Raw genomic sequence first — 18,766 nt, forward strand, 5'->3', positions numbered from 1 at the left:
GGTTTATTTACCACCGTGGAATGTAAGAGTGACGAATGGTAGTTCAAACCACTTTAAACTTGCCGTCTCTATATTGTCATTATAGGCGAAACAGTTGTCAAAAAATATCTAAATAGCAAATAAATCTACTATTTTCGCTGTTTGTCATAGACATATATGGCTTAAAGGAGTAGTTCACTTCATTTTCTATCAATTACACACCCCATGAAGCCTTGAATTCATGGAGATTTTTTTGGAGGGTTGGATTAGCGAAGTGATGAATAAGAAACCATTCGTAATGAATTGCATTAAACATGTTTGTGGTCTACATTATTTTGAAACACGGATCAGCCCCGTTAGCAGCGGGGCTCTGATGATGCTAGTGTTGGTCGGCCTATCCGTCCAACCGTGCGGCTTCATGTTCCCCAGAGGATGACCCCTAGTGATTTTGGTGAGCCTATGGCCTTTTTTCTAGTGCTACCATCAGGACAAAATTGTCACTTTTGCAGAAAAGGAAAAAAAGGAGTGCGGCATCATCCCAAGTGTGAAATTACTTTTCTGCATTCACCCAGCAGATGCTCTCGGCTGTTATGGGTTAACTTTCTTGTCAGGGACACATAGACCGGGTGAACCGGGGGGGGGGGGCGAACCTGTGACCTTCCGATTACCAGACAGCCTCTCTCTCGCCATTCAGCTACAGGCACCCCAAGATATCTCAAAATCTATTGGGTAGATTGCGGTTTGCCTCAATGTGCTCAGCTAAGATGAACCCTACTGATTTTGTTGACCCCCATGGCCTTTTCTCTCTCAACATGTCAAATTTGAACTCAAGATATCTCATACATACACCAAAACCCTACTGGTTTTGGTGACCCTATGGCCTTTCCTCTAGAGCAGGGGTCGGGAACCTTATTGACATGAAGTGCTATTTCTTGATAGTCAGTGTGCCATATCAACATTAAAGGTAGGGTAAGTGATATTTTTAGGTATTTTTGATTTTTTTGTTTAAAAGGTTGAAGTACCATATTCTGATAGTAATCATTGCTACAGAGTGTTTGTTCGGGCACAGCTCCAGCTCTTTAGTAAACAGAATATAGTCCATTTTCTGGTAGTTGACAACATTTAAGCCAATCAGGAGAGAGCACTAAAAATGCATTTTCTGTGTAATAAAGAGCTGGAGAGACATGGGAGACTCCTTTTACTGAACAGACACTATATAGCAATGAGTACTATCAGAATATAGAGCTATTTAACACTTATTTTAACCAAAGTAAATCACTTACCCTACCCTTTAAGTATTTTTCTTCTTCTGTAGAAATATTGTTTTTCTTATCAGGATGTAATGATCATTAGCAATAGCCCACCTATCTCCCAGACTCCCTCCCCAGTCAGAGTTAGGAGTTTGAATGAATGTAGAATTATGTGCAGGATGTACTTTGTATATAGATGTGAGGACTTAATTTGACTGGCTAAACCTTTTTTAAATATTAACTTTTAAAAGAAAAAAACTCTCTTTCACACTTATGCCACCTGTTCCAATGTTGGCAAGGTTGCCGGTAGATACTCAAAGGGCACACCGATTGAAGAGGCATAGAAACAAAATGCAGTTTTTTAGGCATATTTATTTTTTACGCATGGGAGCATGAATTATAATACAATAAGTCAGAACTTTGCACAGCTGAACACTTACGCACGTAAGTCTGTAGATAAATGCAAAGAAAAGATACAGGAAACAATTTGATGACCTGATCAGAAGATTATATAAAAAAAACTATGTACATGAAAATAAAAAAAAGCCTTCATCAATGCAAAATCTGTATAAAAACACAATACAATCAATCAATACCATCAATACATCACATGCCACATCAAACTTCAAATATCACAGCACTTGCATGTAAATACTGATATAAACATATTCACAGAATATACTATTTTAAAGACATTTTGAAGGCACAAAATATACTCCTTCAACCTATTTACAAAAGCATTACACAGGGACATACTCTGTGAGTGTACAAATAGAACCAAATGGACCCATGGGTCCATTTGGTTCCATTTGCACACGCAGTTATCTAAAAACTCTGGATTTCACACTACAGTGTAGTCGTGTCACAGCCTGCTGAAAGTCTTGCACACAATTGAATAACAATCTCGGGTTTTAAAAACTGCAATCCGGAACTTATTTTAATGGATTAAAGGTTATTAACCCATTTAGACCAGGAAAGAATCTGTGTATTTTTTTTTTCATGTCACGGACCCCTATCTCAAAATATTTTGTAATAGGGAACCCCAGAAGCAAAGATTTGAGTCAAAAATGTAATTCCCTTTAAAACTATATATATAATCAAATATTTTCACAAATGTTGATTTTTTTTTTTTTAAATAGCAGATGTACAAGCTCATAGCCCAGCACCGAGTGCCGCGCTATGAGCTTGTATATCTGCTATTTTTTTAATAGCCAAAGAAATCTAAAATGACAGAGATGTGTTCCCGGATTGAATGGGTTAACTCAATCTGTATGGTAGAGTATTACAAGCATGTGCATTGTTTGGAGGTGGTCTCCCTACGCTTCCATTGAGAAATTTACACCCTGGTGTCAGGTGGGGATACTGTCTCATGGCAAGTAGCCCTGCCTGAAGCTACGTCTCCCCCTGGCTAAGTGAGCATTCCGTCTTGAAAGAACGGTAGAAGTGTGGAATTTGCGGTTCAGATCCTGGGTGAGACATGAAACTTACGGATTGCATCTTTAAGAAATGCAAGGTGGTGGCTGATAAGTGAGGAGCGACAAGGACAAGAAGTGGCTTTATGGGGGAAACAGGCTTCACCTGAACCCCATCAACCCTGGCATGCATCTTCCTGTTTGTCTGTATAGAGACTGTGACGATACTGCTGTGTAGAAAGCAATCACAGTTCTGGCAAGATGATTTTGGTATGCTGTTTACTGTTGGCAAAAGAATGATAATAACAAAGCTGCTGGTAGACCCATTGCATTCAGAAATTTGCCAAAACTCTTGTGCTGGCCAGTACCACTTAACCAAAATAGTTGAATAACATTCAACAGGCTCCGTGACCTGAAGAATATCCAATTTAATTGCCAGGATCAGGGACATGTCAAATGGGTGGTGAGTATATTAAGTAGCAGATATCAACCGAGCTACACGTGTTCTCGCCTCTTCCAAGAAACTGCTACACGAGCCCTTCAAAGTGTTTGATCACTATCTCTCCTCTTCCCCCTGGATCCCAAAATGCATGACATTCCTCACTCGCCTGCTAACGGTGGTTCAGCCAAAGTTACCCCGAGCCCCACAGACACATAAATTACGCAATATATTTGTCTTCCTCCTGACTTCTGAGTCGTATAGTAATATGCCTGCGGGTTTGGCGCACAATCTCGGTCTGGATCTTGTGGTTTGACAGAGAGGGTTTTTTTCACCTGCAGCTGTGTACATGGATGGAGGTTAAATGGCAGTCTCTCGGTAGGAATAAGTGTGGAGTGCAGTGGAGCCTCGATGACTGACTGACTGCTCCCAGAACTGTCAGATAAACACAGGCTAGGGTTGAGGCTCTTAACTAACCTGCAGGGCATGGGGGGGGGGGGGGGGGGGGGTCCTTTTGTGTGAATGTGTATTAGTGTGAATTGCTGGGGGCTATGCCAGGGGTGGTTTTTCAGGCCAAGGAACCCCTTAGCTGAGAGACGGATGAACCAGGGACCCCCCACCCACTACATTATATAAAAGTAAAATTGTGTTGCAATGCAGATTCAACTTTTTCATAGATAGCTTCATAGACTAAGTTTGACAGCACTATCATCAGTGTGTGTGTTGAATTCATGTTCATTTTCAGACATTTAACCACTTAAACCGTCAATACTTAGTAAACTTGACCTTTCACTCTGTCCTTGGTCTGCTCTTTTTTCCCTCCACGCCAAACCTCTTTGCCGAAAATAGCCGATCTACAAGCTCACAACGCCTCGCAGCGCTGTGAGCTTGTAGATCTGCTATCTTTGGCTGAAGTTCTCCTCAAAAAAGGATGCTAGGGTTCAAGTGGTTAATGTAAAAGAAATATCCTATCACACAAAGATTTGACTCTGAGGACCCCTCGTGGTCCCGGACCCCCTGTCGAAGACCCCCTGGGCTCTGCATTGCTCGCGAGTGTAACGATTGCAGCTGTGTGTGCAGGGGAGAGACAGAAAGAGAGTGAGAGAGAGGCTGTTTGTGTATATGTACAGTATATGCGTGCATAAGTGTGCGTGCAAGTATGTGTGTGCGTGCGGAGCGTTTATGTGCTTTCGTGAATAACAATAATGTTTGTGTACGCATATCCGTGTGTGTATTTGCGTTCGGGTGTGTGAATGTGTCAGCGTTTGTGTTTACAGTGTCACAGTGCCCGTCTGTTTGGGTGACTCCATGTCTCCAGTTCAGTTGAAGTGCTTTCTTAACACCGCCCCCCCTCCCCCCTCCCCCCTCAGTCCCCAAGGTCCAATCCATATTTCTACTCGGGGAGGAGTGAAAACGTTGTTCTCCGCGGTACAGTAAATTACAGCTTATACTGTAGGCTTATACATTTGGTCACGATTTCACACAGTGCCTTTTATGACTTTGTCCCGTCTATTTCTAACACATCGGGCACATGGTTACAGTCCCAGCCCAGGAAAGCTTTGGTTAAGAGTGTCTGAAGAAGTTATAGTCCAAACTTGTTTTTTTCTCCTCCTCCCTCTCCCGCCCCTTTTTCACACCGGGACGTTGCTCTCCACGGCGGAGTACTCCGTCTCGGAGGCGTGCGAGCCGGCGTCGATGAGCTTCGCCAGGCCCGTCTTGGTGGAGTACTTGAAGATGAAGGCCTTCATGAGGTCGTAGCGGTAGTTCCGGTTGACGAAGTTGTAGATGACGGGGTTGATGCAGCAGTGCAGCAGCGAGAAGCACTGCGTGAGGTGCAGCGCCACGTACAGGAAGTTCTCCAGCCCGCAGTTGAACGGCAGCACGCCGAGCAGCGACAGCGTGTCCACCAGGAGGACGCCGTGGTACGGCAGCCAGCACACCAGGAACACCACGATGTAGATGAGGATGATCTTGCGGCTGAGGCGGCGCTCCTGGTCGCTCCCGCCGCCGGAGCCCGACGACGAGATGGCGCCTGCCAGGAGGAGGTAGAACACGGCGATGACGGGGAAGGGGATGGCGAAGCCCAGGATCATGAAGCTCATCTGGACGCCCACCATCCACTCCCGGGGGCTGTCGGAGGGGTAGACGGGCCGGCAGAGCGTGCTCTCGGAGTGGTAGGACTTGACCGCCTGAAATGTACAATTTAGGCGTTTAGCGGACACTCTTAATCCAGAGCAAGAAAAAAACACGAGGTAAAACATCAAATGCATAGCAATAGTGAACTAGGATCATAGGTCAACCAAGAACCTATCAACCTTCACTTAATGCGGCCCCCAGGTTAATATCGGATTACTGATATATTATTGATTTCAGCTGTTACAATTCTAAACATGCAAACATGACCCGCTTTAATGACTTCAGTCTATATTAGAAGCTTAATGACTATCATTAACATTTTTCTTTGTTTATGTCCAATGTATTTGTATTTAAGTTCATAAAGTTAACATACAGTAAGTATAACTAAGTGCATTTTGAGTGCCCTTGGTCTAAACAGCACAATATCCAAAAACAATCGTCTGTACACTACACACACCTTCAGGAAGTACGTGTCGGGCAGCGAGGCGGCGAGCGCCAGCAGCCACACCGCCACGCAGACGACCCGGCGGACCACCTTCCTCCGGCGGCTGCCGTTGCTGGCGCCGGCGTCGCCGAAGTGCGCCACCGACAGGTAGCGGTCCACGCTCATGCACGTGAGGAAGAAGATGCTGCCGAACAGGTTGACGCTGAACACCAGGTGGGTGAGCTTGCAGACGAGCTCGCCGAACGGCCAGTGGCCCTTCTGCAGCAGCGAGCTCACCCAGACGGGCAGCGTGCCGACCACGCACAGGTCGGCCACGGCCAGGTTGAGGATGTAGAGGTGGGTCTCGTGGCCGCCGGCGCCGCCGCGGCTCCGAGACCCGGAGCGCCGCAGGTTGACCCAGACCACCAGGGCGTTGGCGGCGAGGCCCACCAGGAAGATGAACACGTAGAGGAGGGAGAGCGTGTAGAGGAAGGCGCCGTGGCTGAAGCCCGCCGGACACATGTACGTCTCCACGTGGTGCGAGAAGTTGCCGCTGCCGTCCAGGTGGTCGCCGGCGGTGAAGTTGAGCTCCTCCCACATCTCCATCAGCTCCGTCAGGTCGTTGACGTTGAGGCTCATGGCGGACTCCGCGGGCATGGTTGGTTGGTGTGGGGGTCAAAGGTCGAATTCAAAGGGGGGGCGGCTTTCGGTCTGCGAAAAAAGGAAAAGAGGAAACAAAGGTTAGTGTTTCGTTCGTGAAAAGAAAACAGGAACTCGTTATTTTCTTTCCATAATGAAAGCATTCTCTGTAAAACAACGGTTGTTTATTTAAAAACGCCACGGGGGGTTCTTTTCACTCAGACAATGCACTTTCGTTGTGACAGATTAGAAGGAAATTGTGGACTGTGTGTGTGTGTGTGTGGGGGGGGGGGGGTGTAGAGCAGGGGGTTCTGGGGGATTCACATTCACATAGCAGGACACATGTGGCTTCAAGGGTCATGACCTCTACACGCATCTCCAGACCCTCTGCGGTCATTTAAAAAACAAAAACATCTTGGTTATTGTTTATTGAAATATCAGAGGGCTTTGGCTGTTAAACATCCATTGTTTATTTGAGGTGACCACAGGTCGTCCGTGAGCCATCGCTTCATTCATTATTACATTTCATTTTCTTGATATTTAGCTGTTCTTATAGAGGGACTTAAGTGGCTTTAGTAACGCCTAATTCATTCTTTCTCGTACGGTCACGTCGCTAGCTGTAAATCACTCTCATGCGAGCGAAAACATCTTGCATGGTCATACAATGAGGTATAACTTACACGCTTCAAACCACAGAAGAAGCATCGATGTCTAGATCAACATTACAAGCAAACTGCTAGTGAAGAGTGCAGGGGTCAGACCATAATGTCAAGACTACATTCCTTTGATCCTATAACGTGACTACATTTATACCGTTCACATTTAGTCTGACACGATGATTCACTATGACTCTAATGACGATGACTTCTAAAAGTAGAAACGCAGTAGACAACCACCAAACCGAAACCAACAAACAAAGGGAAACTACAAAACAAATCTCTTCCATTTCATTTATACAAAAAACAAGAACCCAGACTTGTTTTAGAACTAAGTAAGGATTATTATCATTTGCAAGGTTCGCATGGTAATAAACATGACCATTTTATACTATATATACTTCTTTGTACAACAAACAGCGGAAAAAAGTCGATCTACAAGCTCAAAGTCTATTCGATATGTGGATCACTGGCTTCCTTCAAAACAGGCCTGAGAATCCATCTTTCAGGAGGCCAAAAGTGGAGGTAAACTCACTTTTCCCATAGAAAGGTGATTGCATTAACCGCCTACAGTTTTGTACTTTGTACATGTTTTGTGTTCGTTGATGATATTGTATTTTAGTGTTATCTTTATGCTACGTTGATGAATTTAATACATAGGAGGACCACAATGGAAACAAGTCCCCTGTTTACATTTCTGTCTAATAAAGTGTTCAATCAGTCAGCATTTTCCAAAAGGAAATGCATGTATTCAGTCTGACCAGGGGCACAGATAAAACATATCCCCACTGGGGATAGATTGACCAGATTGACCGGACAGGGGGATATCAAAAATAGAGGCATGGATTTCCCCACATTCCCCCCAGCAAATCTAACCATAGTTATTTGGGTGAACGGTCCATGGGCAGTGTTGCCAGATCTGCTTATTATAAGCGACATTGGGCTTGTTTTTCTTTGAAGTTGCTTGACTGTAAATATTGGTAGTTGCGGGGTTGCAGGTTTTTTGGGGCTTGTTTCTAAAGTGTAGTTGCTTATTTGGGCTATTGCTTCCCTAATGTTCTCACACATTTTCATGCCAAGGACCCCCAAATGTGTATTTGTCCACGGACACCCCCCCTTCTGAAATTATAACTTGTGCCTGGTACCCCCTTACCAGATATGTGATGTTAAAATGTTTAAAAAATATGCCAAATTTTGCCCTTTTTTAACTCAAGATCGTTTTGAAAATAGAAGATCTATAAGCTCACAACGCGTCGCATCGCGACGCGTTGTGAGCTTGTCGGCTATTTTCAAATAGCCTACGTATAACATAGGTTTTAAGTGCTCCTGTAGCCTATAGTTGCTTCTTTTGGGCTTGTTTTCGTAGACCTGGTTGCTTATTTGTCTGGCAACACCCGGCCCATGGGTATCACTTTTAAACAACGTCTACCATGGTGTGCCGCTGTGTCAGGAGGGGTATGGCCGCCTGCTGTTCCGAGGAATGTTCTCTCTGTTGTTCATCACACAGAGAACATTTCCCATGGCTCCCCGGGCTCCTCTCAAGACCATCAATAACGAACAGAATTAGGGCCGGCGCTGCCAGAAAGAGAGTTATCTTCTCCCCCTTCCCCAAAACAGGACACTTGACGCATATGGGTCCAATTTGAGCGCCGCGTCGGGGCTAACATGAACCGATAATAATACGCTGTTTGTACTGCCAGTCAGTCCACGGCTGAGTGGACATCATCCGCCTCCCTGTACCCATATTTATACGTGGTCTTGGATCAAATCCAGTGGTGGACAAAGTACCCCAGTAACTTGAGTAAAAGTGTAGATACTCCTGGTCAAATGCTACTCGACTACACGTGAAAGTTGCTGTGTCACATTTGTACTTGAGTTAACTTAAATATTCAAAAGTATATGCTCTTAAAAACACTTTTACAAATTACAAAGTAGGCTATATTTTCTTTTTTAATATCAATGCATTGCTGTATTGACATTTTGAGATTTTCCAGTTATAGTATTTGAAATAGGACTTAAGTGGTTAATTCAGATCTGTTGTGTAGGACTGTGTTGATATCTCTTGTTGCACACTTGATCAAAATTAACTTTTTTTTTCCCTTGGTAGAAATGTCGTGGAGTCAAAAGTACATTGGAATGTAGTTGAGTGAAAGTCATAAGTATCCCAAAATACAATTACTCAAGTAAAGCACAGATACTTACAAAATGCACTTAAGTTCAGTACTCAAGTAAATGTACCTTGTTACCGTCCACCACTGAACCAATCCCCAGGTCTCTCTCTCCCCCTCCTCTCCTCCCTCCCTGATGATGGTGTTGACCTCATAATGTACATGTTTCTAGACTGCACTGTGCTCAGAGTCCACATATAAATTACCTTCATACACTTAAACGTATTAACCACTGAAGTCTGTTCTTTTCATTGCTGTTCTGTTATATCCATTGGTATGTGTTATACGTTGTTTTTGTCTTCTATACTGAGGTACTTTATGAAATACTGCCTTCTTGGCCAGGACTCACTTGATGTAAATCACAAAATAATGTATCTGGTTAAATAAAGGATAAAATAGCAATATATTATTAACAAGCACAATGTTAGTATAGCATACAGTACATACAGGAATATGACCTGAATCAATCTCCCCCCCACCCCACCCCCCGTTCAGCTTTAATGATTACATAAATAAGAAAAACTACAAATGGGGGTGGACAGCCCACTCTCATTTAAGAAATAAAATGTAAATGTACCAGTATAAAGATGTATTAATCTTTTATAATAGGACAAACTATCTCCAGTTATGTGTTGGTACAGTGTTGTGGTTAAGTTATTACAGGCTTCCTGTGTGGGTCTAATTTGAGCGAGCTGTCAAGCGAAAAGCTTGTTTTATTAGATTCATTATAATAATAATAATAACACACTTCGTGGCCAGTCCAGTCGGCATGGTTGCAAATGGTCCAATTCCATGTTAATGCACTGTTGTGTCAAACTTGTAATTAAGATTTATGATTTTATTAATGGTTATAATTGAATGCTTGGCAGTTTAATGGACAGATCCTACATACAGTATGTGTAGGATGTCTGTGTTTAATCCACTACAGCAAAAAACACTTCTATTGACTCGTGCTGTATTTCAAAAACAAGAAGGCATTTCGGCATGATCCATTGCTAGGTTTATTAAATGTATCATCATCTGCATTTGCAAATATAACCTCTCCTGACAGGGGGGCACACATACAACAGCACCCAAGTGGAAAAAGCTAATTTGTTCAGGGATTACGAAACCGCTCAGAACTGTCACCCGGAGTCGAGCCGCAGAAAGATATGACCATCGAGGGACGGAACAGCTCGGGAAATTACTCATATATCCAGGGTACAGTTCATAACACGCTTGGCGTAGTCAACGCGATTAACTGAAGCACGTCTGAAGTGGTTGTTTGATGACCAAACACTGTGACTGGCTTCTATCCCTGTGGCTTAAGGCTACGTCCACACATACGTTTTCATTTCAAAACACATAACTTTCGCTACGTTTACAGCTAACGTATACACTGAAGTCCTGAAGTGTTCATTTAACTATATGAGAGCTCCAGAGTGGCTCAGTTAAAGTTGCGTGGGTTTTATGTCCTCTCCCGGCGGAGAGAGCTAATTGCAACAGTAACACCTGGGTGTGGAGGACCATATATCTACCACTCGTGCAAGAGGGAATCCTCCCCTGACCGAGGGTGATATTGGGCTCATGAGCTTTAGGCAATACTACTTAAGTTGTCAAACAAGTAGGGTGTCCTACCCGACACCAGGGTCTAAATATCTCAATGGAAGAGTAGTGAGACAGCCTCCAACCACTGTACATGTACTAGTTATATTGTATTAACCATACAGACTGGCTAAACTAACGTGTTATTCATTCAAATCCGTTCCCAATTGAAGCTTTAATTAAACACAAACAGTGAATATTTCCCCACACATCTGCACATACCCCCACTGCTTATCATATTGACATAATTATTAGGATATATGTCTGCAGTCAATACTCTCATCATTAATACAAGTGTCCACATGCGGAGAGCCCTCGTAAACTTTAACTGTGACACACACTATAATAGCCTGGTGGCTGATTGAAGTAGCCATCACGTTTTATGAGCAGCGCGGTGACCTTAGCGCGTTACGCCGGGACCACACAAGCACGTCCTTGTGTACAGAACGAAGACATTGTGATGTTTTCAAGACTGACCGGGGGCGTCCCCTTAAGGCCGCCGGGTCACCAACAGTGTGTTCTGTGTCTGCTGTGTCTGTGTGTGAGTGTGTGTGTGTGTATGTTTCTACATATGCATCTGTGCAATTGGGGTTTGACGTGTGTGTGTGTGTGTGTGCGACTATGCGTGTGCGCGTGCGTGCGTGCTTACGTGTGTGTGTGTGTGTGTGTGTGTGCGTGCGTGTGTGTGTGTGCATGTGCAGCTGTGCATTCGGGGCTTAAGGGCGGATATGTATGAGTGCATGTTGCGGGGCTAATGCTGTCACCCTTTTATGAGAGGTGAAAAGTCTGTCTAAGGGCCAGAATTAGCATCACTTTATTGTTAGTTCACTCACCAGTAAAATCATATGGGAGGTTCGACTGTACACACTCAAATCTGCAGCGCTAATTTAAACATTTGAAACTCAGCGAGTGTACAAATGTATCCAAATGGTTCATTTGGTTACATTTGTAAACTCTCTGAGTTGGAGATCGGTCAGTATTATGCCGGTGTCACCACCATAAAAAGAACTTGACTGTGAGCTCACTCAGAAATGTTAGGAGCTCTATGTCTGTCTGCAGTACATACTTAAATGTAATCCACTACATTACTTAGGTAGCCTACTCATGTGCCAGCATAGAATCAAATCCTGATGGAGTCCTATCTCCTGTGTCTCTCCAAAGCTGTCTGTCCAAATAAAGTAACAATACTCAGACGAGTGGACTGTGTCCAGTAAAATCCCCGGTGTGTTAATTTAACTCTGAGAGTGTACAAATGTATTCAAATGGACCCTTAGGTTTCAATTGTAGAACAGTAGAGTACTGTAAAAACATGAAAAGGTATACAAGGAAACTCTGTAGACGCAGATAAAAGAGGTAACGAAAGCTATGAAAAGGCCTTGATGTACTGTAAGAGGTTGTTTTCAGCAGTGATTTAAATTAAAGATGACACTGACTTTGCCAGCCTTAGGTCCTCAGGCAGGGCGTTCCAAAGCCGAGATCAACCAGGCCGCAAATGCTTGTGTGTTGAGGCGAGTTTTAGTCACAATACTTCGCCGTATGACAGTTTCATGCAACAGTAGCAAAAAATAGCAGATCTACAAGCTCACAACACATCATGATGCAACGTGTTGCGAGCTTGTACATCTGCTATTTTCTTGCTATTTGGCCATGTGACCATATATCACACCAACATTTCGCTGCTTGAACCAATACGAGGGGGAGACGAATGAACCCCTCTCGATTCTTGATTCTAAATTTAGTTGATGATCCAGCAGACTCAGAATTTTGCACCATGTTGAAGACAGGAGATATGAATAAAAGATCACTGGGGACATGACAGTGACACCTCCCTCACACTTCCACCGTCGAGTTCCTGTCGAGTTGTACAAATGGAACCACCATTTGTACACTCTCAGAGTTCAGAGTTACAGGCCTGTACGGGTCATCTCAGTACATCTCTACAGTTCACCTCCGTAAATAACAGCATTAACCTCACAACATGCACTCATATACACCCTTAAGACCCAAAGTAAACCCTTTAGAAAATGACTTTTTCAGTTGAGATGCGGATGTGAAATTGTGGATGTGAAAGTGCGTGACCTTTTCAACCTTTTAGACTAAACAAAGTTGCTGTGTCGTGTAATGTATTATATTCTTGTCATTATGTGTGAAAGATGTAATTAAAGTATAATGGGAAATACAGAAAAAAAGGGGGGAAAAACTCAGTGGCCCTGCGATTAGCGGTTCAATTCCCTGGCCGGGTCGTACCAAAGACTATAAAAATGGGGACCCCATGCCTCCCTGTTTGGCACTCAGCATTAAGGGTTGTATTGGGGGTATAAGTCCCACATGAATGAGGGGTGACATGCAGAAAGCAGATCTGGAATCAGATTTGAAGTCTGTATTGGATCTGTGACTATACACAGTAAAATCCTTGGTGTTCATTTAACTTTGAAGGAGTATACAAATGGAACAAATTGGCTCCATTTGTATACTCTTTGAGGTTAAATGAACACTAAATGGTTTACTGTGTATGTGGTATGTGTGCACTCTCTGGCCAAAACAGAGAGTGGCTCCAACTGAAGCACTTATAAATGATGTTTATACGTTTATAAGCAAGTTTATGATATAGCCTGGCCGCTTCAAACGCAAAGAAAACTGTACATCCAACTCCACACGCCCTTTAACCCATTAAGACCGGGAACGCATTTGTGTCATTTTAGATTTCTTTGGCTATTCAAAAATAGCAGATCTACAAGCTCATAGCGTGGCACCGAGCTTGTATATATGCTATTTTTGAAAAAACGTTGAATATATATATTTCTAAATGGAACATTTTAGACTCAAATCTTTGCTTCTGGGGGTCCCTGGAACAAAATATTTTGAGATGGGGGTCTGCGGCCAAATACATTTTACATTTTGAGGGTCCTTGATATGAAAAAAGTTTGAGAACCACTGATATAACAACATAAAAAGACATTTTGTAGAATCAGGTCTTAATGGGTTAAATCGATACACCCTGAATCGAGACTTTAAAGCGTCCCTTAATGCAAGGGGGGGTTTGCGGTATCAAAGAGAAGTGGTCTCGCCCTGTTTATGTGCGCTTAAAATTAGCCAGATGTTTGCACTCCTAACAAAGTTAGCGAGATAGCCTTAAAAGCATCGCGGGGTAACCCGAGCAGATGGACAGCTGTAGCAAACTAGCCCTAAATCACCAACAGATCACAACAAAAAGAATCCCCAGGACCACCGCAATCCAGGGGGAGGAGAACGCATCCCCAAACAAAAGGGAACGGGGAGAGCTCTCTCTCTTTCTCTCCCTTTTTATAGCTCTGAACACACCTTCCTGTTTAGAATGAGGGCGAAGGAGACTGAGGAGAGGAAAGAGGACAGGACAAGAGAGAAGAATAAGATAGAGGAATAAGATAGAGGAGAGGGGAGGGGAGGGGAGGGGAGAGGAGAGGAGAGGAGAGGAGAGGAGAGGAGAGGAGAGGAGAGGAGAGGAGAGGAGAGGAGAGGAGAGGAGAGGAGAGGAGAGGAGAGGAGAGGAGAGGAGAGGAGAGGAGAGGAGAGAGGGGAGGAGAGAAGATGGGAGGGGAGAACGTCTTCTACTGTACACCGACATTAAGGATCTGACATAAGGATCTCAAGTTTTTTGAGGGTGTATACAGTTGCATATTTTGTTCATTATCGATGGTGCTTCTTTTTGTGTGTGTGAGATGTCTTGACCCTGCTGTATCTACAATACTTTTACCCTGTAACTGCATCTTAACTGCTGTGTTGCCTCTGGTGACTCAATATCCCTCGGGATGGTAAATAAAGGTCTCATCTTATCTTACAAGACACACAATTGCAAAGAAATCAATCTAAATCAGTGATTTTAACATTCTAAATGCTTTCTTTTCCCATAAATCGGCGTGCATCGCAAGCACCCGGGGCTCTTGTAAATACCTTGTGTTTACTTTAGGGTCCTTTCACCTGATCCTTGGCCCTGAGGGGGCGCAGTATAGGGACGTTTGACCCAAGGTGAGACATAAATCTCAGTGTAAGAAGAAGCTTCATTGTTGAGCAAACACGGACACATAGATTGCAGGTTGTAGTTACCACAACTGAGGGGCTTGTGTACGTTTTAGTTATGTAGCTGTTGTTGCACTCATCCAGATCAATGTACAAATCGGTGCCTTTCACTGTCTTTCTCGAGCACACGCCAACACACATGGCTGTTGATCGATGGATAGTATAAATGTTCTACTTTTACTCCAGAATAATTATTTGAAAACTTTAGTTACTAGTTACTTATTATTTATTACAAAACATACATTAACCACTTCAGCCCTATATACATTTCGACCATTTGAAAGTAGACGATCTACAAGCTCGCGATGCGACGCATTGTGAGCGTGTAGATCTGCTATTTCTACTTTTGGTACTTTAAGTACGTTTTTATACGATATGTTTGTACTTTTACTGAAGTACATTTAAAATTCCATGCATTTACTTACTAAAAAAGGTAGTACTTTTTCCACCACTAAGTGTGTTACACGTCACTTGCAGTTTGACACTGTTTTCCTCGAGCACACGCCAACACACATGGCTGTTGATCGATGGATAGTGGAGATACCTCCTTGGCCACTGTGGGGACTGTGATGTCTCTGTAAGTGTCGGAACCACTCCTATTACCTTACAGTTAACAATTACCGCTTATCTTCACTTTGCTTTGCACGAGCAAGGTTCTTGAACAACAATTCACACAAGGAAAGGGCTCCAAGAATGCCCTTACTGTTACTTTGACTGTTATTCTGTTATTGTTATGTGTAACTTTTTCTAAGCGCAAAGGTGTAAATATACTGTAGCAACATGCTTATGGATTTGACTGCCATGCCAGCAATTAAATATGTTCTCTTCGCTGTTTCTCCATACAGTCAAACACCCTGTCATTTTCCTGTTCACACATTATAATTTCTCCAATCTCTCTCTCTCTGCTCCCCCCCCTCTCTCTCTCTCTCTCTCTCTCTCTCTCTCTCTCTACCCCCCCCCTCTCTCTCTTCTCTCTGCCCCCCCCTCTCTCATCCCCTCCTACCCATTCATTAAGCCCAGGCTCCAGTCAACCATCTCTACCCTCCCCCTCCTCTCCTCTCCTCCTCTCTCATCTCACACTCTCGAATCACTCACTACCACCACTCGGCAGCATTGTTGTCCTTCTGAGAGCCAATAACCCCCCCCCCCCCTTCTCTATCTCTCTCTTCCTATGTGTGCACAGTGACACAGTGACACTTGAAATACGATGGGGATTTTTCCACAGCTGACACTGATTTAGAGTGATTTCATATCACTGTCAGTGTTTTTTTAATATATCCTGCAATCTTCGTCTCTTTAATGAGTTTAAACCAGTGGTTCTCAAAGTGAGGTCCAGGGACCCTTAGGGGTTCATTGAGGGGGCTCTAAATGGACCCTAGCCTCTACAGGTCTGTCTCTGAGAGTGTACGAATGGAACCAAATGGACCCTTAGACCCTATACATGTATGTAAGAGTGTACGAATGGAACAACATGGAACCTTAGACCCTACAGGTCTGTAATTCTGCGAGTGTACGAATGGAACCAAATGGACCCTTACGGGTCCATTTGGTTCCATTTCGTACACTCTCAGAGTTATGGGAGTCCTTGAGACATTACACTGTCAACTTTAAATGAGTGAAAGGAAATGGCAGCAGAGGTCAGCCTATACCTCTGCTAGAAACTCTTTTCTTTGCAACAGTTTCTCAAATAGCATACAAACAAAGAAATGTTAAATAAATGAAAAAAAGTAATGGCAAAATCACGCATTAGAAGGACATTCTAATTCTGAAAAAATCACAGGGGGTGTGATTTTTCCATTACATTTTACATTTATTTAAAAAAAAAAGATGTTTATTTTATTTGAAAGTGAAAACCCCCTTTTAATGTATAGCCTACTATTTATTTATAAGACAACCCCTGCAACAAACTATAAGACTCTTTTGTGGTTTAATCTGAGGTCCACATCTCTCTATATGTATATAAGTCACACATAGACATACAGTGTTATCTAAAGTCCCATTGAATGCATGTCCAGCGTGGAGATAAAGCTCACTGTGAAACACACTGTGACAGCTTTTACAATGAGAGGGGCTGACAGGCTGGGGCTCCTGTGCGTCTCTCTCCACACGCAAACCACAATCTCAGCGTGTTACACCAGGACACACACACTAGTGAAAATAGCAGATCTGCAAGCTCACAACGCGTTGTGAGCTTGCAGATCGGCTATTTTCACCACTTCTAAAGCATTTGTTTTCTAATTTATAAGATGATGGATTTGTTTTTTATTTATTCATGAAATTATTTTGAAAAAAAAACATTGAATTTGTTTTTAATTCATGAAAAAGTTTTTTTTTTATGTTTTGAAATAATAATTAGAAACAAAATTCAAAAAATAATCGTGACCCATAAAGTGTCCACGAGACACCATTGGGTCCCGACCCAGTGTTTGTTAAACACTGTGTTACACATAACTTGCAGTTTGAGTAATAACATGCTAATACACCATTAATAAACTTGCAATAAGCCTCTATTTTGTTGACAAATACTCGCGTTCTCTTGCATTCGCTTGCAGTGGCTATACAGCTTTTTAAGGTCGCACCAGAATAAAAACCAATATAACCAATGCAGGCTAAAAAGAAATCCATCAATAGTGTTATAACTATCTGTAACTCTAACCTTAAGGTCCTAACCGGGAATCGAACCCGTGTCTCCCGCGCGAGACACCACATCTCTACCCCTCGTGTCAACACTGAATACTAGATGGTTAAAATAACGTTGTAGTCAATTCAATAAGCTCCGGATCGCAGCTTTAACACGGCAGGGATTTTACATGCATTATAGTGTGAAAATGCTGGTGCACAGACAGTGTTGACAGATTCTGTGAGAAAAACAAGCGACCAGGTCTAGGAAAACCAGCCCAAAAGAAGGGCCACATGAGCACTTTAACATATACATCAGCTATTTGAAAATAGCAGATCTACAAGCTCACAACGCGTGGCGATGCGACGCGTTGTGAGCTTGTAGATCGGCTATTTTCAAGTAAAATATTGTGGGGAAATTATAATAAGCAGATCTGGCAACCCTGTGCACAGAAAGAAACTTACTTGCAATAAAAAAGGTGACTTTGACGTAATCCTGCGCTGTGCGCGAGGCTTCGGCTGAAAGGTATCCCTGGATTTAATGTTATAATGTCCTCTTGTCGTGGAAATCCTATCCCAAAAGTTGTGAGTGAGAGAGGGAGGGAGAGAGAGGTGTATAGAGAGGTAGGAGAGAGAGGGAGAGAGAGAGGTAAGCTCTTGACTCTCGGTCAGTTGGTTCTGCCTCCTATGTCTCGTTGCACTTGCTGTTATACAGAGAGGAGGAGAGAGAGAAACGCCTACCGGCAGTGGTGCTGGAAAGTAACTAAGTACATTTACTCAAGTACTTAAGTACAATTTTGATTTTTTTGTTGTTGTTTTGCTGGAGTACTTGCAAGTTGCAATACTTTTGCTTCTCCATACATCTCAAAGGGAAAACTTAACTTTGACAACTTAAGTTACTGTAGATTTTGATTATTATTACAAAACCACTTCAGACCCCTCTCTCTCTCTCTCTCTCTCTCTCTCTCTCTCTCTCTCTCTCTCTCTCTCTCTCTCTATATATATATATATATATATATATATATATATATATATATATATATATATATATATATATATATATATATATATATATATATATATATGTGTGTGTTTTTATACATTTGAAAACTTGTGAAATGAGAGTGCATAATGAGTAGCCTATTTAACTTTTGGTACTTTAAGTAGCCATGCATACTATGCCAATTTTGTACTTTTACTCAAGAAGGCTAGATTTTGAATACCTACTTATAACAGACTATTTCTACAATAGGGTATTAATACTTTTACTTAAGTAAAAAAAAATGTGAGTACTCTTCCACCAACGCCTACCGGAGCGGCTCGGAGCAGCAGTGATTCATTGCGGTTTCACTATGAACAATGACAGTGAAGAATGTGTGAAACGTCTGATTTCCATCCCCTTTA

The 18,766-nt window shown here is 42.9% G+C and overlaps 1 protein-coding gene across 1 annotated transcript; it reads right to left on the bottom strand.

Annotated features, from left to right (window-relative positions):
* Positions 1-1,599: 1,599 nt before the first annotated feature.
* On the bottom strand, positions 1,600-18,024 carry ackr3b (atypical chemokine receptor 3b). Its single transcript, XM_084051697.1, has 3 exons — positions 17,828-18,024; positions 5,674-6,351; positions 1,600-5,269 (listed from the first exon to the last, which is right to left on the bottom strand). The coding sequence occupies exons 2-3, from the start codon at positions 6,295-6,297 to the stop codon at positions 4,712-4,714; spliced, it is 1,182 nt and encodes a 393-aa protein (XP_083907823.1). The 5' UTR covers positions 6,298-6,351; positions 17,828-18,024; the 3' UTR covers positions 1,600-4,711.
* Positions 18,025-18,766: the final 742 nt, after the last annotated feature.

Source organism: Gymnoscopelus microlampas, assembly GCF_963454915.1.
Source record: "Gymnoscopelus microlampas genome assembly, chromosome: 24".
Taxonomy (NCBI): domain Eukaryota; kingdom Metazoa; phylum Chordata; class Actinopteri; order Myctophiformes; family Myctophidae; genus Gymnoscopelus; species Gymnoscopelus microlampas.